Source organism: Pleurodeles waltl, chromosome 6 (genome assembly GCF_031143425.1).
Source record: "Pleurodeles waltl isolate 20211129_DDA chromosome 6, aPleWal1.hap1.20221129, whole genome shotgun sequence".
Classification (NCBI taxonomy): domain Eukaryota; kingdom Metazoa; phylum Chordata; class Amphibia; order Caudata; family Salamandridae; genus Pleurodeles; species Pleurodeles waltl.
In genome coordinates this window covers 1,191,827,654-1,191,853,304 of record NC_090445.1, presented here as the reverse complement: position 1 = coordinate 1,191,853,304, position 25,651 = coordinate 1,191,827,654, and the positions used below count along the sequence as shown (strand labels likewise).

The 25,651-nt window shown below is 42.1% G+C and overlaps 1 protein-coding gene across 3 annotated transcripts in view; it reads left to right on the top strand.

Annotated features, from left to right (window-relative positions):
* PIK3AP1 (phosphoinositide-3-kinase adaptor protein 1) overlaps positions 1-25,651 on the top strand; it is a 1,392,564-nt gene that overhangs the window by 801,465 nt on the left and 565,448 nt on the right. For all 3 annotated transcript variants that reach the window (XM_069240444.1, XM_069240442.1, XM_069240443.1), the window contains exon 9: positions 20,572-20,767. In XM_069240444.1, the coding sequence (XP_069096545.1) occupies positions 20,572-20,767 (196 nt within the window). The remainder of the gene's footprint in view (positions 1-20,571; positions 20,768-25,651) is intronic.

Here is a 25,651-nt window from a genome sequence, read left to right as displayed (position 1 = left end):
GGATTTTTATTAATTTTTCTAGTGGCTTTCCTTCCTTCTCGCTCATCCTCCTGTGTAATAGCAGGAAACAACTTTACTCCCTGCAAAGTCTCTGATCTCCACCTTTTCTGCTCCCAAGCCCATTTAGCCTCTGCTAAAGTCTTTTCTACCACTCTTATTCTCCCCTCGAATTTCATTTGCTGTTGCTGTCGAGCTACCAGCTCCCACACTGCCAACACCTCAAACTGTGCTGGTCTCGGAAGGGGCTTCGATTCATATAGCACCATCCGCATTTGCTCCAAAATTCTCAAATTGAACTTCCCTTTCTCAGGGAACGCTAAGCTCCCATTTTTCCATTGCAACTTGCACCATTGCTTTAACGAAAGATATGCTGCGACACCTCGCTCCTCCATTACAATGTAAGCAGGTGTATTTTCAGGAGGTGTAGGCTTCCTTACATTTGCTCTAATGTAGGTATTTCCCCTTAGGGCACTCTTCAATGCCTTGAAAAACTTCATCCTTTCTACTTTTGTATTCAAAATCAAATCAGAAAATGACTTTTACTCCTAAGATTCCCTTCGCCCACGTTCCTTACCAATTGCCTCTCATGGACGGCTGCCAATCCGTGCGCGACCCTTCTCACTAACTGCCCTATCCCAGCGTGGCTCTAATGATCTCACACGTACTGCAGCTGACAAAGTTTTACGGCCCGTCCTCCTAAACTTCCATTCACACACAACTAATGCAAAATGTTGCGAGCACTAATAAAAACCAAAAACCAAAAACAAATCTGCTGGGTTACTACAGGAAGGTAACACAACCACTTCAGAAACCTTACGGATTTTCACTGATGGCCCTTTCGCTCATGCAGCTATTCCTCTTTCTCGGTCTCCCAGATTCGCAAGCAAAATTCGACCCTCAAATTTTACTTTCAACTGATCAATGGGTCTATCCTGGTGCACGTAGGACTCGCCAGATCTCAGTTTAAATTTTCTCTAGTCCACTTAACTCACACACTGACTCGTTGACCATGCCCGATCAACCTACTAAACCAGACAGCTTACAACATAAAACCAAGTGTCTCATACACTTTTCAATATACTCTGGAGTCTTAGACCATGCAGGGTCTGTATGTCAACAGCCACGTGGACAATTTTTTTAACACAAAGGGGGTTATTCCAACTTTGGAGGAGGTGGTAATCCGTCCCAAATGTGACGGATTTACCACCAGCCGTATTACGAGTTCCATAGGATATAATGGACTCGTAATACGGCTGGTGGTATATCCGTCACTGTACCGTCACTTTTGGGACGGATTACCACTTCCTCCAAAGTTGGAATAACCCCCAAAGTGTCCACACACATGTGAAGTTGGACGACTTCCCTACTCCCATACTACGGAGTACGCACACTCCTACTAAAACTTCATTTGGAGTACGCAAACTCCCTAAATCCTCCCATACGTCACAATTCACCTGCAATTTGCATAAACTGTGCAAGCGCAACCTATCTCTCACACTCTATCACAAGAACGGCAGCAACATACCCAACACTACTAGCAGGATCCAGGATCTGGGAAAGTCATTTCTAGGTTTAGGGGAACATCATTTTCTCTCCAGTTATCATTTTGAAAAACAAATCCAAATCTCAATAATAGTGAACCCTTAACGGATCAATCTCAAACTATTACCATAACTCGGGACACCTATCCAGTCTTTTATCACAACTGTTAACACCTGTCACTCCGTTCTAGACACCTATGGCAAGCTCCTGAAGAGACAAACCATCAGTCTGCTACCATAACTGTTAGTACATCGGACCTTATTAAGTAAACTTATAAGGGGACGCGTATAGGTTGATGAACCTTTTGACTTGTTCAAGTTGTTCCTACCATAGCCCCAGAACTACATCAATAATCAATACACAATAATCAATAACCATTAGTTAAATCAATGGAGTCAGTCATTATCACACACCATAGCCTTCCAGCCATGAATAACCATACCTTTATTAAAAGTTTAGTAAGTTTATTTCCCTTATATTAACAATGCTAAAGTCATGTAGATTAAGAGCAAATGAAACACATATAAGAACAATACTGGTTGACCAAAGCGACGGAAGAAACACAATCCAATCAAAGCTTGAACCACAATACATTCTAAGGCAATGGTACAGATCAATAGCAAAGTCAGCTGCGATTGGGATATGGCATATATAGAACTCAGCAAGATAATTAATCAAAACATTAGTCTCTGTAATTTGCCCGATGTCATGTGAATATCCTCATCTAACCCAGATTAGCATCCACATGTTGGGCTTCATGCAAACAAATTTGGAACACAAATTTAGAAAAACATCTAGATAAAGAAGACTATTAAAGTCAGCGTAGTTGGTACCTAAAAAAAGAAAAGGCATAAAAATAAATTCCTGTCATCTTGTCATATATACCTATCCACGGTATGGGTCAGCAAGCAGAATCAGTCTTCGTCCTCAGGTCATCAATCGACCAGCAAAGCATCAGGCTCTCAGTCAGAGAGTAATGAGCCCAGTGACAGAATCTCAAAACTCTTCTTCTTCAAAAGTCACTCTAGATCTCTGGTCTCGTAATCTGTCTATGTTCCCTCTGTTGTGTTGTTATATCAAGTCACCTAAACTATCCCCAAATTCCCAATTGGTCAATCAACCATATGTTATTACTCTGCCCAATAAGAATTCTATACCAAATCTATGAATTCTAATATTTCTCCCTTCACACGATGTTGATTGGTCTGCTTTACGATGTTCTCCTCATCCGGCTCTCCAGGTATCGAATTTGTTGCATCTTCTTCTCCAGTCAGTGTCTTCATTGTTCTCCTCCTGGGAAAGTACTTTTCACGCATATTACACACAACTGTTACACTTTTAGGACACTGTCTCCTGTTAGTTGGTTCTCATGGAAAGCTTCGGCTAAGCATTTTATTAAAACATTGAACATTTCACAGTTAGTTCACTCTGACAGCATTTTCTATTAAATACAGCTTTTGCATGAGGCCTGGCAACACTAGGCCAAGACACTTGCTAAGTTAAGGCCTACAATTAATAAGCAAGAACACACTTCATAACCCTAAATATGACATGTTACTACATTAGTCTAGTACATTTTCAATATTTCATAAGTATTAATCATTGATTAATACATTCGTGAACACTGGTGGCCATTCTTCGAAGTCACAATTTCAAACGTGTGCATTATTTTTCTAAGTTATTTTATTTTCCACATAATTCATCATTCGAAGCACATAAACAATCATTAATAAATGTCTAATTAAAACATCTGCTTTAGCATTCCTATGCAATATTACAAAGGTAGGGAGGGATAGTTTCAACAACTTTGGAGGTATTGGGAATGCACAATTTTTTTGCCAAGTTGGTCTTAAGTCCTGACACCTGCCCAAGTCCTCGAGCAGCTGGATGGACGGTTCAAGGCCTATAGTTCTGTTTTAAAAAAATAATAAGTTATTTGTAAAAGGTGAGATGGTGAGCGCCATGCCATGCAAATGTATACCCCTGTCCATCCCCTCCTTATTATGAGTTCTGCGAACAGCTCCATTGCCACAGCAAATAGCCGTGGAAAAGTGAACACCCTGCCCTCATGCCTCTATATATATCATATTGTTTAGAAATACATTTGCAAGTAAGCACCCTTACCACCGGTTCAGAGCACATCAGTGTAATCTTTTGATCCACTCTGCCCCGTTCTAGACCAGACTGTCCCCACTGCTATCTCCATTGTAGCGTATCAAATGCTTTTTATAGGTCAGTGACTGCTTTCAGCTTTGCTTGCATGTCTTCTAAGGTATCCTCTAAAATCCTAAATAACCTCCTGATGTTAATTGAGATATTATGTGCATGCCCCTATAAATCAATAATAGTAGGTGGGGGTAAAACCTGTTGGTCAGAAACTTGCTGAGAATCTACTTGTCCATGGTAAGTCAATTTCTCCCTGTGGAACAGGAGAGTTCTTTTTTCAACGACAGTACTAGAAACGTCACAGTACTGGATGTGACCGCTCCCTGATGTGCGAGAGAGTCCTGTTAACATAAAACTTAACCACCATTCAAGTTTGTAATATAAAATATTACTGTAAAGGGGGGTGAAGGGAATTATCACTGCAATTAATATAATTGTTTTTTTTTTTTAATATATAACACTTTATTTAAAAACATAATTAAACTGGACATTAAGTATTGGAGCTGATGTGTTGTGTCTTGTTAGCACAATAGTCCAGGAGAACTCTATATTTTTTCAAATTAAATCAATACATATTATTTTTTATAATGTTTACTTTACTTTCTTCAATAGTTTCTATACAGAGTTCACCACCTCAGTGATGGAGATCTACACAAACAGCTGGAAAGTTACTAATAGATATATGATGCATGGAAATTCTGATTTCCTCCTCATCCTCTTCCTCATCCCAGTACTTACATAGTGAGGTTTTCCTCTACTTTCCCCATTCTTCGAAAACTCCCAACCTCTTTTCACTTTCCATTGAAATAAACTCAAGATCCTCACGTAAATTCCTCCCCATTCCAAAGCACTTCCTGTTTTTGTCTTGTGTGTAGCCTGTTCTAAATCTCCAAGCGTTAAGTTGTAGCAGTGGCACTCCTCACATTTTCCTTTCTTTTTAAAAAACATTTAAGTCCCAGGATCGCCAGGGCTTTGAGTACAGTGCTGGACGGGCTAGATCAGCTCAGGAATGCCACGCTTTGGTCTAGTCAGTTTCTCCCTGTGGACCGGAAGAGTTATTTTTTGTGATGATGGTACTACAACCGTCACAGTACTGGATGCGACTTCACCCTGCTGTGTGGGAGAGTCCTATTTTTGTGTGTTTGCTTTGGAGGATGCAAGCACTGATGCTGCTATGTTGTGGACTCTCCTTGCGGAGCAGAAGAGTCCTCCATTTTGTATCTTCAGCACAAGATCACAGTGCCGCATCCCCGATCAACGCATACAGCAGAGGCTACTTCAGGGGATGATTTATGCTTGTGGAGCATTTTGTTGCTGTGCGGTGGCCCATTATTTTAGGCATTTGTGCAAATATGAAATGGTGAAAGGTAGGCTCTGCATGTATTTACTTAAGGAATGATTTATTTGGTTGTCCCTCAGCCGTGCATGTGTGAAAAGAGCTCACAGACAGCGATGATAGCCTTTTATCTGCTTGATAGGGTGTCTTTCTGTGTGCCTGTTGCTCTGTATGGTATAGAAACTTTGTTGAGCATGTAGTTTCTTTCTGCCCCTCTGTTGTTTTTTTACAGGCACTGCTTGATCCATTTTGTGTTTGACAGCTAAGCTGTTGTGATGGGCAAGCATGCACAGAACAGGGCAGACATTCTTCATACTGTGAGAGGAAGCTCTCAAAATAAGTTTCGCTGTTCTCCAGTGGCAGATTGGAATTTACAGGAGATGGTGAAATCCCTTTCTGAACCATCTGAACATTACAGGAGTAGAATAGATTCCCCTCATCTTTCTCCTCCTGGTTCAGATTCCTTTGGATTTTATGTGTTCTCTCCCTCCTTGGTTTCATCCTGATCCTCCCCAGATTATGATGAGGAACAACTGGGTGTCCTGGATAATTCTTCAGCTCCATGGGGAAATGATATTCATAAGGAGGAAATGATATCCCTCCTTGCTTATTTATCTTCCATCTTACAGTTGCCTACCGATTATGAGCAACCTTCCTCCAGTGAAGATTGGTTTAGTCAATTTCAAAACCCTCAGTACCTAAGCCACCAGTTATTGCGGTTGTTCAGGATTTATTACTCAGAGAATGGAAAGATCCTAATAGGATTACTGTCCGTAGAATCTTTCTGTCGAGCTCTTGTTGGGCAATTTGACTCAAAATGCCCTTATCAGCGAAAATGTTGTGGTTTCAGATGATGTGGTCGAAAAAAACAATAGTGCTTAAAAAAGGGCATATGCTGGTCTGAGTCTTTATAAGAGATTGGACGTTTACTCTGTGTACACTTCCCAGTCATTGGTCAAGGACTTTCAGTTCCTCTCTTCTGCTATTCAGAAGGGGGAAGATTGATCTCAGTTGCTTACTCGTATGGAAGTGCAGGCATAGTTTTTTTCCGATATTGCTTTTGATAGCCCTTAGAGCCTCTGCCATGGCTTCAGTAGGGTTTGGGGCAGCTAGACTTTATTTGCATCTGAGGGGATGGAAGGTGGATCCTTCACAAAAGACTTGCCTCCTTCCTATGCCCTTTTCAGGAAATAAATTATTTGTGGAAGTACTTGGAGAAGTTCTGCGGAACTCCTTCAGAAAGCAAAAGCATATGCAACCTTTCAAATTCAGACAGACCTTGACAAGAAGAGGAGGGGCCTTGGCAAATACAAGAATAGGAGGCCTAACATTTCTCTTATTATGACAAGATTTCAACTTAAATCTCAGAATTCTTCATCCTCTTGTCAACCTTCCTCTCAGCATTCCTGACTATGCTGGGAGCCCAGTTGGAGGCCATCTTTTCTTTTTTCAGGACTATTGGATCCCCGGGGTATTCGACAAATGGGTTCTGCATGTGATATCAGGGGGATATGGCATTCCTTTTTCTCCTGGCCTCCAGCTTCCTTGTTTTCTGACTACTACTCTTCCAGTAAACAACTCAAAGAGGGAGGCCTTGCAGGGCAGTATATTGACATTATTCAGAAAGAAGGCAATCATTCAGGTCCCAATGAGTGAAAAGGAGCTGGGTGGTACTCAGGAGTATTCCTGGTACAAAAGCCTTCAGGAGAACACATAAAGATCATAGATTTGAAAGGCCTGAATGGATTCATTCCAACAGTTCTTTTAAAAATGTGTTCCCTTTAGCAGATCATGCCACTTCTTTCTCAAGGGGATTATTTGATCAAGATAAATTTACAGGATGCTTATCTGCATATCCCCATGGTTCCTGCAAGCCAACAATTACTCAGGTTTTGTATAGCCTAGGAACATTGGCAGTATTGTGTCCTTCCCTTTGGGATAAAAACATCTCCCAGGGTTTTTACACAGTCATAGCTCAAGTGATTGCTTTTTTTCACAAGTCAATAAAAATCTATCCCTATCTCAGGCTTCTGAATCAGTCCCATTGTTATCCTGTAGAGATGCAGCACACAATGGAAATCTGGGGATAATTGGGGAAATGTGGGTTTCTGCTCAACAGAAGCAAGTCAGTCGTGGTTCATTCTCACAATTTGGAGTACATTTGAGCAAATTTTAGGACAGATGTGGGGAAGGTATTTCTTCCGGTAGCATGGAGAAGAAAGTTATGTACACATGTGGATCTCCTCCTACAACGACACTGGGCACCTATGAGATATAGGTTGAAGTTCAGTAAACATGGTAAATATGTTGTTGCTTCTGTTCCCTTGTTGTGATCTCTGTTCCTCCGTGGTTTGATTATTTAGTTGATTTATTTCCTTCTTTTGTATAGGCAGCAACGGTATTCATCATACTCTGGGTCTGCTTTCAGCTGGGGCAGGTGGTCCTTCATGTCCTTTATACCTGGTCCCCACTCAAGGGTCAGAGCACAGACAACTCAGTTATAAAGTCATATAAACTGTCAGTTTGGCACAGAGAGTCGGTCCCTGAACCAGTTGGCTTTGCGAATATGTCTTGGGTAGAGGTGAATTTTCTGTCAATGGAAGCGTTCACTTTCAGGGGGGCCTCAACAGGCAGACAGACTGACTCGGGTATTTCCCAGTTGACAAGAATTTATTCTCAATAACCTAGTTTTTTTAGGATCTGTGCAACAGATGGGAGGGGACCGCTTAGATCTGTTTGTGTAGTTCTCGAAATACACAGGTTCCTTAGTTCTTTTCCAGGGAAGAGTATATTCGGTCTCAGGGCATAGATGCCTTTCTCCAGCCCTGGCCAAGTGGTCTCGTGTATGCATTTCCTCCTTTTCCCCTCATCTGGAAAGTCCTGCTCAGAGTCCAGAGAGAGTAACTAGATATCATTCTACTGGTTCTTTTTTGGCCAAGGCGGTTGTGATTTCCCCTGTTTACTCCATGGCAACAGACAAAGAATGGATTGCCCCCATATCTCCCTTTTTGATCACTCATCAAGCCCTGACACTGCCATCCCTGGGTGGTCTTCAATTTTCAGCCTGGAGGTTGAAAGGGAGGATCTGTTAAAGAAGGGTTTTTCCTTTTCGGCTTCTTTGCTATTCAGGCCTCCAGGAAGGAATCAACAAGAAAGTCTTATAATCATCATTGTGCTTCATTAAATAATTGGTGTATATCGAAAGTATTTATTCTATTCCCTGGAATGCCCTTCAGAGGTTATTCTAGATTTTCTTCAGGAGGGTTTCGACAATGATCTCTCTGTTTCCTCATTGACACTTCCGTGGTCAGCTTTCAGGTTCTTTAGAACTCCCTGGGGTAATCTGCAGTCTGATGATTCCCTAGTTGTTAAACTTTTTTGAGGCTTTTCTCTGATTAGACCAAAAGTCAAGACGTTTTTTTCTCCATGCATTATCTTTTCTTCAGGGTTCGCCTTTTGAACCATTAGAAGAAACATCAGAGAAATCTTTGTCTCCTAAAGTGTTTTTTATAGTGGCCATAACTTCACACAGAATATGATAAATGGGTTTGTTTCAATGCCACTATCCTTATTTAACATTTTTGAGGGTAGGGCAATTTTGGCTTTGGGTCCAGATTTTCTTCTCAAGGTTAACTTAGCATACCACAGAAATCAGGGCATAGCCTTTCCCTCCATTTTGGATGTGATTTCCTGTGACCTCTCCGTAGCATCTTTGGATGTAGTAAGGGCCCTTACTGTTTATCTAAAAACGTCTTCTGTTTTCCGGAAGTCAGATTAATTGTTCATTAACTTTGGGCATCTCAATAAAGGAGGTAAGCCTTCAAGATCCACTCTGGCTGAGTGCATCAAGACAGTTATTCCTATGTTTTACAAACAAGCAGGTTCTGACTTTGTCAATAAGGTTCAGGCACATTCAACAAGAGGTACAACTGCTTCCTGGGCTGAATGGGCTGGGTTTTCAGTGGCGTACATTTGTGCAACACAATTTGGGAATCCCCATCCACTTTTATTTCCCATTATAGAACTAATGTAGCTCATAGCTCTGAGTCTCATTTTGGTACTGGTGTTCTTTCAAAGGTTGCTTCCCATATTCCCTTGTAAACAGGACAGTCCTGATTTCATTAGTGTGTCTGTTTCTCTGGCTTGAATGTGGGTATTGGTAGGAGTGTATTTTGTTTACAATAAAGTTGGTTTCACTCTTGTATGCTTGCGTGCCTTTACTCTTGCCATTTATTTATGAAAAGAAGGCCCTTGCTTGGGTATATCCTCACTACATAAGGACTTGGACAAAGAAGAGGATGAGGAGGTAATGCTTGGTTTGCTTATCCCAGTACATATGACACCACCCCCTTCCCTATATCCCTGGCCTTCTTAAATAGGTGTTTGTAACATTGCTTGGGTATGGCTCAAGAGGTGTTTTGGAATGGGGAGGGATTTATAGAAGGGGCTTAGAGTTGGAAAAGAAACAGCTTGGGAGTTTTGGAAGAATGGAGAAAGCAGAGGTAAACCTCACTATGTAAATACTGGTAAGAGGAAGAGAGGTTTGGGGTAATGAAGATTACCGGTAAGTAATCTGTACAGTTCCAACCATTAAAGATCTCTGCCCAGTCTTAGGTGCGGAATAATTTACATATACTTACTTTTATGATTAGGGACTAATAAATCTCAAGAAGCTGGTGCAGCATAAAATTTGGCTTCACCCCCCATCTCACAACTTCAGCCTATATGTATGTGTAACATTTCATATAATGTGTGTTCTAACATTATTAAGGTAAAGTGTTGCATGTGAAATTCAGTAAGGAAGTGTATTCACAATAGAACTAGGGAATCATATATTCAGTGTACCTTTAGTTTATTAAATGAAATGCAATCATTTGAGGTGAATTAGAAACCCTCCTCACAATAACGAAGTGTATTTACCTTGAAAACAAGAAGAATTTCTGTAGACCTGTGCATTCATGTTTTACAGTTCAATGCAAGAATGCAGTTCTCAGTTGTATTTATGCCCTGGTATTCAAAGATGTATTGGATTTGTTCTAGCTGCAACATGAAATCTATTTGAGATCATGTGACTGATATTTACTTTATTTGAAGTGAACCCAACTAACACAAGTTAAATGTGCATTAGTGGATTAGACTCGAAATTGCGATAAGCAGGCCTATATTTCTTTCAACTTGAGAAACTTTTTTCCATTTCTGCTTGCGTGTCTTTCCTTTGCCGGTGCATTCAAGTGAAATGTTAGTTTGGGAATAGATGTAGTATTGTGTTAATAATAGAGAGCCTGGGAAAAAGACCTTGATAAAAGAATATGGAGAAACCAAGTGTGAGCTGACAGTCCCTTATTCAAATTTGTTACCAGCAATGTCTAGAGGACCAAGGACTGGTCTAAAAGAATCCGTGAATGTTGCAGTTTACGACGTGAGACTGGAAAAGACTATAGAGCTCCTTGTGGCACCATGATGGGTGTTACCTTATAGATTTGTGTGGTATTAACTAGAGTTCATACTGATTAATTTCAGACACTATCCCTTTAAACTTTGAGAGGTGCAGACCTCTGACTCTTTCCTTGACCCGATGATTTGTTAGGTGTGACTTAGGCTAACATTTATCTCTCTCTAGAAGACTCTGAACTTCTGAATTGCTGACATCTTCTACTTTTTACTCTATGCCTATGCATATATTTTCAATTTTTGCTAAAGTTTCCCGACTTACTGAGATTGTCCCCATTAAGTTATAGATTAATTAATGTAGATGACCTTAGATTGTACCAATCTATAGGAGGGAAGACCGGAGACTTTTCTCTGAACATCAAATTTTATTGCTGATATTTAATATTGATGTAACTGAACTTCTGGTTTGCCTTATGCCAATTCACCTAAACTTCTTCAAGATGTTTGATATCCAGTTATTATTCTGTATCCCTGCAGCATGTTTTTGAGATTTTTTTCATATTACACTAATTTAACTTGTAATAAAATCCTTAACTTTATTTCCGATTTAGGTCTTTATTGTGTGATGGAACTGCTTACACTGTAAATTCATGTTAATTTGGCTGTGAGCTAACTCCTTACATCTTTCCTTTTGATGAAAAAAGACCGATTGCCTTAGGATTTATGGAAGACAACCCAACACTCCATCAATCTGGTAGCAATATCGGATGGTTTGTGTTAAGGAAGTGAGAGAGTTAGGATGTCTCATTAAGAAATTCCCGAATCCAGCCCAAAATTCTAAACCCATGGTTTGGAGGATTAATGAAGTTCCAGCAGTTCTGGGAATGTATTTTAATGGGTGAAGTGTGAGTATTGATAGGGTTGTACATTGCAATTGCTTATACTTAGTTTGAGGTGTTTTAAGTGATTGTAAAGTGTTTTGCGGAGACATTTCAAGATGTTGTGTCAATAAGGGGCTTATTGCAAAGAAGTTGAAGTGGTTATAGGGTCCGTTGCTGCCTAAGATCCAGGATAGATGAGAAGAGTGTAGAATATACTATGTTGTTCTTGTCTACTGTGTTGAGGCACTAGTCATGAGACATCATCAACAATACTATTCTATGGAGACTTTTCCTTGCGTGATTGTGAGGTGAGGCTGGTATAGTGAATCTGAATTCACAGGGAGGAATAGTATCAATCCGAGTGAGACCCCGCTGTTTAAGGCTTCATTCGAGTGTGTATGAGAGTAGGTCAGAAAGTGGTACTTGTGACCACTTCTTGAGTGATTGAATATCCTGAAGCCTTTAGAGGAGCAAAGTTAGATGCTGAAATTGCTTACATTTGTTTTTGCACGTAAATAGTTGAGAGAGAGAGTATTCAAGGAAAATTGTAAAGGATGACAAGCCACTGCAAGGAGTGAGGTTGACCTCACAGAGTGACGCGCTGGTATGGGTTGGTTGGTGTATAGCTGCACTGGTACTGGTGGACTACATCATAGAGAGAAGGCACTGGTATTGCTTGTGAACACCAAACAAAGAATTGTGGGTGTCTTATCATTTCCCGGTTGTAAACAAAAAGTTATTGTGAAAACTGCATATTTGATTGAAAAATACAATTCTTTAAAGCATTGTGAAGTTTTATAAAGGGAGATGTAAATATACCTGACTACCTGTTAGAATGGGAGGACAAGCACCTCCCGAAGATACACAAGGTCACTATATGGCAATAAATGTACAGCGTCATAAGTGTATTTGGCTTTAATAATGGCATATGATCACTGAGGAAGAGGGTGCACTGGCATTTCCACACTATGGAACACATCATTTCAGAATCATTGAACATTTGAGATGGATGCTGTATGACATGAAACCCCCTCCTTGACCCGCATAATATGAAGCACTTAATGCTCGGGAACACAAAGCTCATCAGAAACACGAGGAGAAATATGAGATAAAGGGCAGGAAAGCAGTACATATTTGTGCACCCTCTAGCTGGGATGAACAACAAAAGGCTTGTGATTGAGGAACTAGATTATATTCTGCCTTGATGAGGGAAGAAGAGGGGAAAACTCAATCAAAATGAAAGAAAAAGAAGGATGAGATAGAAGACATTGAGAATAGAGGTGAGGACAGTGATAGTGATCCAGATGAGGATTTCATAAATAAACTATTGCTGAATCGTCCACCTCCATATAATATAACCCAAGTAGGAGGAACAAGTAATGTAATTGGGAATGAAAATTCCTATCAGAGAGGGGAGAGTTTAGTGATGACGGTTCCTCAGAGTCCACCCTTCCTAGTTACACCAGATGCTCTGACTGTTCCTGTTCCAATTTTCTCTGCAGCCCCTTTGTATGGACTGGAAATGACAGGGTATACTACACATACTCTGACTGTTCTTATAGAAAGGGGTGTCTTCGGTAACAGCAGTTCTGGGAGTTCATTAATGATAATATACCAAATACCATTCCAAACACCAACTGCAGTACTCCAAGGCAGGAATACCTTTGAATCTGCCACACTGCAAAGTCCATTGTGAATGCATCAGATAGTGTAAAGCCTAGCTCCCCTAGAGGAGAGATAAATAATACTCCAGCTGGACAACCAGGTCTTAGTGCCCAGAAAATAGAGTGTTAGCTCAAGGGCATAGACATCCCAAATGAGGCTGAAGATTCGGGATCAAGCCGGGAGGACATTTCACAACCCAGAGAGAGAGAAGGCAATAGATGTAGCTAAATTGAAATTAGAATTAAATTAAATGATACTCTGAGCTCTTGACATGTCCCAATTAGACACCTACCAAGAAGATGAGCTCTTCATATGTCAAGACATCACTAGGCGTGCAGAATAGGCTCATGAGAGAATAGTTGAACTAGCTAAAAAATATGAAGTTGATTTGAATAAATCCAAGGTGTTACGGAGAAGCTATTGCCTAAGCTTTCAAGACCTCTCTAACATGAGACCGTCGGGAATGAAATTACAGATGGCTATATTTGAAAATGGAGTGAATTAGATAGCTGAGAAGGCAGATGGGTAAAGAAGAAGGAACCAAAGAAAGTAAGGTTGGATCTGCCTCCAGCTTGAGCAAAGGAGGAGGAGGAAGCTATCTGAATGCTCCCAATGAGGTAAATTCCTCGTGGAGCCTATGTTCATGTGCCCTGGAGTAAGATTGACCTTGCATCAGTCACAAATGATTTCCCAAAGTTGAAGAAAAACCCAGTGGAATGGTACAGACAAGTCTATCGATTTCTGAAAATATTGAAGGTCCTATGGGTCGATTTGAATAGCTTGTTTGAGATTGTCGTTCCAAGTGATCTATGGGTTGAATGCAAAACAGCTGTTGAATGGCCTGAGCAAGGACCTACAAGACATCCAGAGATGAAAGCTCCATCGCCAATAGTGATGCAGAAGTATCATAAGGTGATTACATTTATTAAATCAAAGATGTCCCCTAAGGACATTGATTGGGTTGAGATTGACAGAACGACTCAAGAGTCCAAGGAGTCAATACACTCTTGTTATTAGAGATTGCTACAGGTGTTTTAGACAGTACAGTGGCACAGAGACTATTGAGACTAATGACATGGGGACATTTTGTGTTCAGATTTCTGCATGGAGTGAAACATGAAATTAGCACAATGATTCAGCAGCATTTGAATTGTTTGCAGAGTAAGCCAATTCTGGGATATGCAAAATTCTGAGATATGCAACATATTGCAGTGAGGAAGTGGAGAAAGAAGAAACTGAAGGAAAAGCTGATGGCGCAGATGAAAGCTGCACAACAAAGTCAGAATTCACAGTTTGCTGGGAATATTTTTGCTATGCAATGAGTGTATCAGCAGGGAGTCCCAATGATGCAAGAGGGAATGGATTTGAAGAACAAAATAGAGGTTGTTGTGTCCCAATAGACCCGAGTAAATGGATTGATGTGGCTACCATGAAAAGGACTGAACCAGGTATAGAATGGGGGATTTGCACAGTCCTAGGGTAATAATCATATTCAGTGACACCATATGCAGAAACAGAGAATGCAAATTTCTTAATGTGCCTCAAGTTCCATTGATGCAGGCCCAACAAGCGCTGATGCCCCAATGGAAGGCAAATGTTCCCAGATCTAACTTGAATCCTGTCCCTGATGCAATGGTAATCCCTGAATCAGGGAATGTCTCAACAGTACCCTATGATACCAACAGAAGAGGATTACAAGACTGATTTGCCACAATGACGGTGCCTGAAAGGGGAAGAGGATTGTATACTTGGCACATCATTAGAGGTAGACCAGAGTGGTCCATTCGTGGATGGTGAGATAAAAGGCCTCCACGTGTATTTCTTGATTGACTTTGATTCTACCCGTTCTACTGTGAGAACAGCAGAGGTTACTGACCTACCTCTTGGGAAAAACAATCCAATTTGTAGGAGTTGCAAATAAACAATTGACTAGCCCTGTCACAGGAGCTGTATCTGTTAAAATAGGATCTTTTGAGGAGAATTACCGATTTTTGGTGTGTGATTCGAGTCCTGTGAGTCTGCATGGATGTGAACTCTTGTGCAAGCTTATCAGTTCAATTTATTGCACTCCAAGAGGCATAGAATAGCAGACTCATGATGAGGATGTTGCATTCAAAATGCCAAATCAAACCCCAGATTTCAGACTGTACCCCATGCTGACAAGAGATGATCTACCTTTAGACATAAAAGACACAGTGCTACCTGCAGTCTGGGACTTTTCAGGGAAAAACATAGTTCTCATCAAAGGTGTTGAACCTGTTTGAGTTACTGTGAAGCCAAATGCTGACTATCCGAGAATCTCACAATATAATCTGACCCCTGAAACCATTTCTGGGATTACTCCTGTGATTGATTTAGCAAGGTATACCTAATGAGATTAAGTGAAGTCCATTAACTCATCAATTATGGGCCTGCAGAAGCCTAATGGCAAATACTGCATCATTCAGGACCTGAGAAAGATCTATTATAGATTCTTGTTGTCCTGTGGTACCAAATCCAGTTGTGATTTTGTTCCAAATTTCATGTAAGGTTGAATGATTTACTGTGATTGACCTTTGCCAAGCATTCTTCTCAATAATGTTGCATGAGGAAAGTCAATTCTTTTCTTCTCATTTCGGTTTGGTAGACATGTTGGTGCTGAGTGCCACAAGTGTATATCGAGAGACCCTCCATTTTTAACCAGATCCTTAAAACGAATCCGGAGACCCCGGTGATGCTCTATCATTCAGTCTTGATCCAGTACATTGATGACCCACTGGTGGCATCAAACACACAAGAAGATTGCAGACAGTTTAATATTGCCTTGTTGAACTACTTAGTTAAGAATGGACATAAAGTATCCCTAACCAAATTGCAATACTGTAAGAGAGAAGTTCTATACCTTGGACAGCACATTGAGAAATGTGCAAAGAAGGTGTCACAAGAGAGAATCATAGTGGTTCTAAAAATGAATCGGCCATCTGTTCAGAAAGAAATCAGGATGTTCTTGAGAATGGTGGGCTACTGTCATCAGTGGATTCCCAACTTTTCCCTACTGGCCAAGCCTTTACAGGGGCTGACACACAAGGATGTGTCAGAAAGGGTAACCTTGTATTTCACTTGCATACGTGCTTTCTCAGAGCTAAGAGAAACTCTCTGTTGTGCCTTGGCAATGGGAATGCCAGATTACAACATATGTTTTACTTTGTTTTGCAGTGATTGGGAGGGCTGCATGCTCTCAGTCCTAACTCAGGTGCATAGGAATGCTCACAAACCCATTGCCTACTTTTCAGCTACCCTTCGACCAGTAACTGCTGCATTGCTAAGCTTTCTTAAAGCCATAGCAGACAGAGATGTCAGCAGTGCACAGTGCAAGAGGATTATTATGGGTCAGCCTCTTAATGTTTTTGTTCCCTACTCTGTGGAAATTTTGTTGACTCGTTTTAATACACAACATCTCACAGACAGTCAATTGACACAGTATGAGAAGGTAAAACGTACCGTGCCCAATGTAACCCTTAAGAGATGCATGACCTTGAATCCTGCAAATTCACTGCCTGTACCTGTGAATGATGATGATGATAAAAATGAAGTTAAACATTACTTTCTCAATGTCACTCAACTGTGCGCCAAGACCTGACATACAAGATATGCCACTTCCTGAAACAAGGTAAAGGCCTGATTTAGAACTTGGCAGATGGATATCCCTTCCGTTGTGATAGAGTAACCCATCTTCCAAGTTCAGTATGTGCCAAAAGAGATGATATTTGGGTTCCAAGTGATGGAAGACATGTGTTGCCAGATAGTTGTTGCCCACTATTGAGAGGAATTACCACGGTTTAGCTCATGTAGGAAGGGATACGATGGCAAGATTGTTTCAGCAGACATGGTTCAATTCTAGGTTCAGACTGATGACTTAAGCATTGTGTCACAAATGTGTTGTATGTCAAAAGATGAAAGAAGGAGAAAAAAATGCAGAAACACTGAGTAATATAGGGAGATTGGGAGGTCCCTTCAGCAGGATCCAGTTAGATTATATTGAGCGAAGTGTGCGATGGATTGAGGTATGTCTGAGTGATTTTATGCATTTTCTTCTGATGGGTTGAAGCTTACTTGACTAGATGAAATCACAGTCTCACAGTAGCAAAGTTGTTATTAAGAAAACATATTCCACTGTTCTGGTTCCTGACTTTTCTGGAGTCAGACCGTGGAACCCGTTTTAATAATGAGGTCCTGAAATTACTGTCTGCAGCATTACAAATGGAGCAGCGACTACATTTAATCTATCAGCCTGAGGCTTCAGGTCTGGTGGAACAAGTCAATGGAACACTGAAATCCAGACTGGCTAAAGTGTGTGCTTCCACTTCTTTGAAATGGTCTGATGCATTGCCCCTTGTGTTGATGAGTCTTTACAGTACTACAGGCAGGAGAACAAGACTGCCTCCCCATGAAATCATCATGGAAAGAGCCATGAGACTGCCAGCTGTGCCTGTAAATACACTTATGAACATGACAGATGACATGGTTCTTGATTACTGCAAAGGACTAGCTGATCAGGTTGGAGAGGCTACAGCTCCACGGCAACAAGCGAAGTGCCGTGATCTCAGTCCCGGCAATGGGGGTTATGATGAAGAAGCACGTCCGCAAGTCGTGCTTGGAACATCAATGGAAAGCATCTTATCAGGTGATCTTGGTCCATACAACCTGACTAACTAACCTGACTGTTAATTTGTAATAAAATCCTTAACTTTATTTCTGATTTGGGTCTTTATTGTGTGACAGAATTGGTTACACTGTAAACTAATGTTGATTTGGGTGAGAGCTGACTCCTTACATCTTTCCTTTTTATGAAAAAAGGCCCATCACCTAACGAATTATGAAAGTCGGCTAAAGGATCCATCAAAGATTTTACTCTATAGTGTATTTATTCATTAATACACACTCGGGGCCCTTGAAAATTCTAGTTTTTGGTAATTTTAAATGCTTTGGCCATGTGATCTAGTATGGCTATGCTCCAAGGCATCAGTGTTTTTCTTTACACATGCTTATCATTATGGAATTAGAGAGCAAAATGTGCAGTGTCTGCTTACAGTTAGTGTCATCTTAAGGGCTTCACATAAAACATTGTGTACATTTATTATTACCTAATCAAAATTCATTCTTATTTTATTAAACTTTGAAGCATAAAATGACTGTGACTCGAACTCTGTAATGAATCAATCCTGTGAGCTTCATCTTACATATATACAGTAAGAGGTCTCAGTGATTTAAAAGCTGTTTGCTGACATTTAAGCATTCAAGACCAGTTCAGGGCTGAATTCGGATCTTTGTGCATAGGGGAGTTTGCAAAGGGATCAGAATTATGAGTTGTTTAGTAATTACTAAATCTTCACACTTTTTCACTGATAGTTTGCAACAGGTCAAACCTGCCAAAATTTCTCAGGGGGAAGGTCTGGAAATATTGTGAAAGATGACAAATGAAGTATTACATTTTTTTCTAAAATTATGCCTTGTTTTCAAGATGAAAACTCAGAATATGAGGTACGTTCTGTACCTGGTAAGCACCTTAACCTTAGGAAATGTGGGTGAGGTATTTACCATAAATGGTAAATACCTCACCCACATTGTACTGGTGGCATTAGTGGGATCTGCCAGTCCGTAGTTTGAATCAGGCAGTGCCAACTCAGAATTCCATCCTCCTCTGATTAGTGATTAGAATACCATTGATGATGGTAATAATAACACAAGGTCAGTGCTTAAAATGAGTGGCTAATGCCAGGTATTTAGTGCCTGTTTTTCTTTAATTTGAGATGCAGAGTACCAGTATACTTCTAAGCAGGACATAGGACTTTTAAACCAGGAGTACCAACGCTTAATAGTAAACTGATATTCTGGGATAGTGAGTCACTACACTTTATATTTCTGTTTTAAGTCTTGCACCTGGTACTTAAGCACTTAGAAACTTGCTTAAGTGCTCTATAGAGGGCTAGATTGTCTTACTATTAGTATTATTATTATTATTATTATCATTATTATATCATACAACCTCACTGTGACCGAACATACTTTTTCAGCCCACCCATGTTTTATATCCAGTAAGCTGAGGCTCATTTAGCCTAGTTTGCATTTGGGAAACTTGCTTGGTAGTTTAGTAACCTGAAGGTGACGCTTAAAATTACAGTTAAAGCCATTAATGTGCTCTTCTAGAGGCCTGCATTTCCCACATAGGCTCTGCCTGCCCAAATAATGAAGATTTAGTACAATCAACCTGAAAACCTTATCTGTAATATTTGGGGTTTCATTGCACGCTGTGAAGATAAATGAAGGAACCTGCCCAAACATATTCTTTTATAACTTACAATTAAACCTTGATGACAATGTCAAAAACTAAACTGAACAAATTGTCTGCGAATTGGCAAAATAAAAAGGTAAAGAACTGGATGAAAACAATAGGGAGAAAGTCCTAATGCACACATATAACGTACCTGGGAATAACGAATTTAGTACAACCAGTCCAATAACTTACACTAGACACATCTAGATCACCAAAAATTAAATAAGATACTTGGGCTAGAGACCTTGACATGCTTCAGCTGTGCGTCTCTGGGCGCTGATTTCTTCTACATGGTTTGGAGCTATCCATACATCAACAGCTACTGGGAGAGAATTACTAGGTATCATGAAAAAAGACTGAATAGGAATGCTGGTTAGGGCAATTACGATCCTCTAAACCCAAAAAAGCTGATAATCGAGTCCTAGATTTAGCACTTGTGTTAGCTAAGTAAGTGATTGCAATGGTGTAGAGGACTTGTGACGTCCCACTCTTTGCCAGTTGAGTGAGTGAGTTCAAGAAATGGTCCAGAACCAAGGATATTGTCCTGCAGGAGGAGGAAATTTGAGGGATTATGGAAGGACCATAGCTGATCTTTGGGACAAAATATTTAGGGCCTGATTTAGATGTTCGCAGAGGGAATAATCCATCACAAACATCACGGATATCCCATCTCATGTATTACGATCCCCATAGAATATAATTGGATTGTAATACAGAGGGCGGGATATCTGTTATGTTGGTGACAGAGTATTCCCCTCCGCCCACATCCAAATCAGGCCCTAAGTTACAGTATTAATGCAAAGGAAGATCAGATGTGATCTGAGGGGGTGCCCAAGTGAAATGTAAAGTTTTATTATTATTGGGAGGTACTACTTGATTGATAAGGATCAGCCCACGCCTACAAATGGATGACCTGTATGGTAGAGGGGCACATGCACAACTTCTTGAGCTCAAGTGTCCAAATAAATAACAGAGATAAGCAAAAGTTGCAAGAAATATGTTTTAGGTTTATGTTTATGTTTTCAAGTTAATGCATATTAAGGACATTCTTGAATGGCTGTGTAACATATAATATATATAGAAATGTTGTATGATAGGTAAATGTGCTTGTGTAATGGCATGAGATTTATGAACATCCACATGTGTATGCTGAAAAATCATTAAAGGTCATTTCAGTGTATGAACCTTATACCAGTTATGATCTTGTGTCACAGTAAATGGAAATAAGCATAATTGACTAAAGTGTTTCACCAATGGCATTTCTTTGGCTTTGAAAGGAAACAATGGGTATGTTAAAGACCCATTTTAAAGAAGAGATGATGCAAGAGGAAGACGATGACGATGCTTTATACGAACCTATGGCTGGTGCTTCCACTGAGCTGCTAATGAAATGTTCATTAAACCCTGGCTGTAATGAAGACCTCTATGAGTCCATGGTCGGATTAACAACTGAAAATACATCAGAAGATCTTTGTACGTAGATTTCTTTTAATTTTGAACGTGTATGTTAAAAGTTGTTCTTATATTTTCTAAATATTACCCGCCCCGATCTAATAGTCGCCCTGGTTGAGTTTTGCCTTAACACATCAGGCTTGCGCCCTCTTTCCTGTTTATCTACAGATCTTTTATTTGATATATTTATATATGTTCGATGGCATGTGTAGCTGCAGATACACATGCTGTGCATTATCCTGCCATCTAGTGTTGGGCTCGGAGTGTTACAAGTTGTTTTTCTTCGAAGAAGTCTTTTCGAGTCAGAAGACCGAGGGACTCCTCCCTTTCGGCTCCATTGCGCATGGGCATCAACTCCATCTTAGATTGTTTTCTTTCCGCCATCGGGTTCGGACGTGTTCCTCTTCGCTCCGTATTTCGAATCAGGAAAGTTAGCTAATTATCGAAAAATTTGACGGTATTGTTCGCGCTCGGTACCGGTTTAGTGTTAGAATATGGACACCGATAGAAGAAGCGCTCCAGCGGCCCTTCGGGGCTTCCACTCTTTAGCGGGGCCTGGTCGGCCCGACCACGTCCATCATCGAAACTAATGGACCGGACCCCCTTCCGCTTCTGCCCGAATTGCCACACAAAGTATCCTTATACAGACCAACACTTGGGGGGTGATTTTAACCTTGGCGGACGGCGGAGGCCGTCCGCCAAGGTACCGCCGTGAAATGACCGCACCGCGGTCAAAAGACCGCGGCGGCCATTTAAACATTTCCTCTGGGCCGGCGGGCGCTCTCCGAAAGAGCGCCCGCCGGCCCAGAGGAAATGCCCCTGCAACGAGGACGCCGGCTCAGAATTGAGCCGGCGTAGTTGCAGGGGTGCGACGGGTGCAGTTGCACCCGTCGCGTATTTCAGTGTCTGCAAGGCAGACACTGAAATACTTTGCGGGGCCCTCTTATGGGGGCCCCTGCTGTGCCCATGCCATTGGCATGGGCACGGCAGGGGCCCCCAGGGGCCCCGCGGCACCCCCTACCGCCATCCTGTTCATGGTGGGTTTCCCGCCATGAACAGGATGGCGGTAGGGGCTGTCAGAATCCTCATGGCGGCGGAGCGCGCTCCGCCGCCATGAAGGATTCCCCCGAGCAGCGGTAAGTCGGCGGGAGCCCGCCGACTTGCCGCTTCTGACCGCGGCTGAACCGCCGCGGTCAGAATGCTCGTGGGAGCACCGCCAGCCTGTTGGCGGTGCTCCCGTGGTCGGTGGCGCTGGCGGCCACCGGCCGCCAGGGTCAGAATGACCCCCTTGGTCTGTAACCTGTGTCTATCACCGGAACACAGGGAGGATACCTGTGAGGCCTGCCGGGCATTTCGATTGAAAAAGATCATACGCGATCGAAGAGCCAGAAGACTGCAAATGACATCGACACCGACAGAACAGATCGACGTCGAGGAGGAGGAAAGAATCTCCATACAAGAAACGGACTCAAACAACTCCGAAAGTGAGCAACCGACGACAACGCAGAAAACTGTGAGTGAAAATGCTCCGTCCAAGACTCACTCCAAAATCATAAAGGCCAAGGGGATGCCACCGCCAACAGGCCATGGCTTTACCCATCGAAAACACGGTGACCAACCATCGGCACCGAAAAAGGCCTCACAACTGCCAAAGACATCTGACTCCGGTCGAGATTCCGTCTCCGAACGATCTCGGCACCAAGAGTTCGACACACCCAAGGTAAAGAAAGTGGTTTCAGAACCAAAAAAGACTGTTTCCAAACCTTCGGTACCGAAAAAGGTAGCCTTGGAGCCAAAAGTAGGCTCTTACACAGAAGAGCACGGACTTTCCAGCCAAATGCAACAACATAGATGTGAGCAGGAAATAAGTATGGGGGAACCAGACCATACTCAAAGGAGGCTGCACATCCAGAAAGAGACTGGTAAAATTCAAACTCTTCCTCCAATTAAAAGAAGGCTGGCATTTCAAGGGTCAGAAATGCAGCCAAAGGCAAAGGTGGCTAGAGACAAAACACTGCTACCAAGTTTTTCGCCACAGCCTTCTCCACCACATTCACCACAGCTGTCCCCGGTAACAACACCCCCAATGCAGTCACCAACACGTACGGGGATGACGCAGGACGACCCGGATGCATGGGACTTGTATGATGCACTGGTCTCCGACAACAGTCCAGATTGTTACCCGGCAAGGCCGTCACCTCCAGAGGACAGCACTGCATACACGCAGGTGTTATGAAGGGCAGCTACATTCCACAATGTAGCAATGCATTCGGAGCCAATAGAGGATGACTTCCTATTTAACACCTTGGCATCCACCCACAGTTCCTACCAAAGTCTGCCAATGCTTCCTAGCATGATCAAGCATGCAAAACAAGTATTCCAGGACCCAGTGAAAGGCTATCACGCCTAGGGTGGGGAAAAAATACAAACCTCCCCCAACGGACCCTGTGATTATAACACAGCAACTGACACCAGATTCTGTGGTCGTGGGAGCAGCAAGGAAGAGGGCAAACTCCCAATCATCAGGAGACACACCACCGCCTGACAAGGAAAGTCGGAAGTTCGATGCTGCGGGCAAACGATTGGCAGCAGAAGCAGCCAATCAATCGCAAATTGCCAACTCGCAAGCTCTACTGGCTCGCTATGACAGGGCACACTGGGACAAGATGCAACATATAATACAGCACTTGCCCAAGGAACACCAGAAACGTGCCCAACATGTTGTTGAAGAAGGACAAGCAATTTCCAACAACCAGATAAGGTCTGCACTGGACTCGGCAGACACAGCAGCACGGACAGTGAACACTGTGGTAACCATTCGCAGGCATGCATGGTTACGGAGCTCAGGTTTTAAACCGGAAATCCAGCAAGCTGTGTTAAATATGCCTTTTAACCAGGAACAATTGTTTGGGTCGGAGGTGGACACGGCAATTGAGTAACTAAAGAAGGACACAGACACGGCCAAAGCCATGGGCGCGCTCTACTCCCCACAAAACAGAGGCACTTTCAGAAGGCCACAGTTTAGAGGGGGGTTTCGTACCCAAACCCCAGAGCCTTCCACCTCACAAGCCAGACCCACCTATCAGGGGCAGTACCAGAGAGGAGGGTTTTGAGGCTCATACAGGGGTGGTCAATTCCCAAAAGCAAGGGGAAAATTCCAAAGCCCTAAAACAACTCCAGCCAAACAGTGACTTCAATGTCACAAACCCCTAACACTTAACACCAGTGGGGGGGAGACTTACTGCATTCTACAAAAACTGGACAAACATAACTACGGACGCATGGGTCCTAGCCATTATCCAACATGGTTATTGCATAGAATTCATAAATTTCCCACCAGATGTGCCCCCAAGAGCACACAATATGTCCAAACAACACTTAGACCTGTTACAGCTAGAAGTCCAAGCATTGTTACAAAAACAAGCAATAGAACTAGTACCCAACCATCAAAAAGGAACAGGTGTCTACTCCCTATATTTCCTAATTCCAAAGAAAGACAAAACGTTGAGACCCATATTAGACCTCAGAACGCTGAATCTCTACATCAAAACAGATCACTTCCATATGGTAAAACTTCAAGACGTGATTCCCTTGCTCAAAAAACAGGACTACATGTCAACGTTAGATCTCAAGGATGCATATTTCCACATACCCATACATCCTTCTCAAAGGAAATACTTAAGGTTTGTAATCCAGGGCGTGCATTACCAATTCAAGGTGTTACCGTTCGGGAAAACAACAGCCCCAGGGGTATTCACAAAATGCCTTGCAGTAGTAGCCGCTCATATAAGGAGACAGCACATGCACGTATTCCCATACTTAGACGATTGGTTAATAAAAACCAGCACTCAGCAACAGTGTCTTCTTCACACACAATACGTTATAGAAACTCTACACAAACTAGGGTTTTCTATAAATTACCAAAAATCACATCTACAACCATCCCAGATACAACAATACTTGGGAGCAACACTCAACACACAAAAGGCGATTGCCACTCCAAGTCCACAAAGGGTACAAGCTTTCCAAAATATAGCATTAAACATGCAGCCAAACCTACACTACCAGGTGAAGTTTGTAATAAAACTTCTAGGCATGATGTCTTCATGCATAGCCATTGTCCCAAATGCAAGACTTGCAACAGTGCCAAGCAAAACAATGGACACAAGCACAGGGTCAACTCCAAGATCTAGTGTTGATAGACCGCCATACACACTTCTCGCTTCAATGGTGGAACCCTATAAATTTAAACCAAGGGCGGCCATTCCAAGACCCAGTGCCTCAATACGTGATCACAACAGATGCTTCCATGATGGAGTGGGGAGCACACGTCAACCAGCACAGTATACAGGGACAATGGGACATTCAACAAAAACAACTGCACATAAATCAGTTAGAACTGTTGGCAGTGTTTCTAGCATTGAAAGCATTTCAACCACTGATAGCCCACAAAACACATTCTTGTCAAAACAGACAACATGACAACAATGTATTACCTCAACAAACAAGGAGGGACACACTCATCACAACTGTGCCTCTTAGCACAGAAGATTTGGCATTGGGCGATTCACAATCACATTCGCCTAATAGCACAATACATCCCAGGCATTCAAAACCAGTTAGCCGACAATCTCAGTCACCCTCAACAACTGGACCCACATCAACACGGAAGAAACCAAATCCATCATGAACTCTCTCCACTCCGGCGCCCCTTCGGACCCCTGCCCGCACTTCATCTTTAACAAAGCCGACGACATCATCGCCCCGCACCTCCAGACCGTCATCAACTCTTCTTTTTCTTCTGCTACCTTCCCCGAATGCTGGAAGCACGCTGAAGTCAACGCCCTACTAAAGAAACCTACGGCTGACCCAAGCGACCTGAAAAACATCCGCCCCATCTCTCTT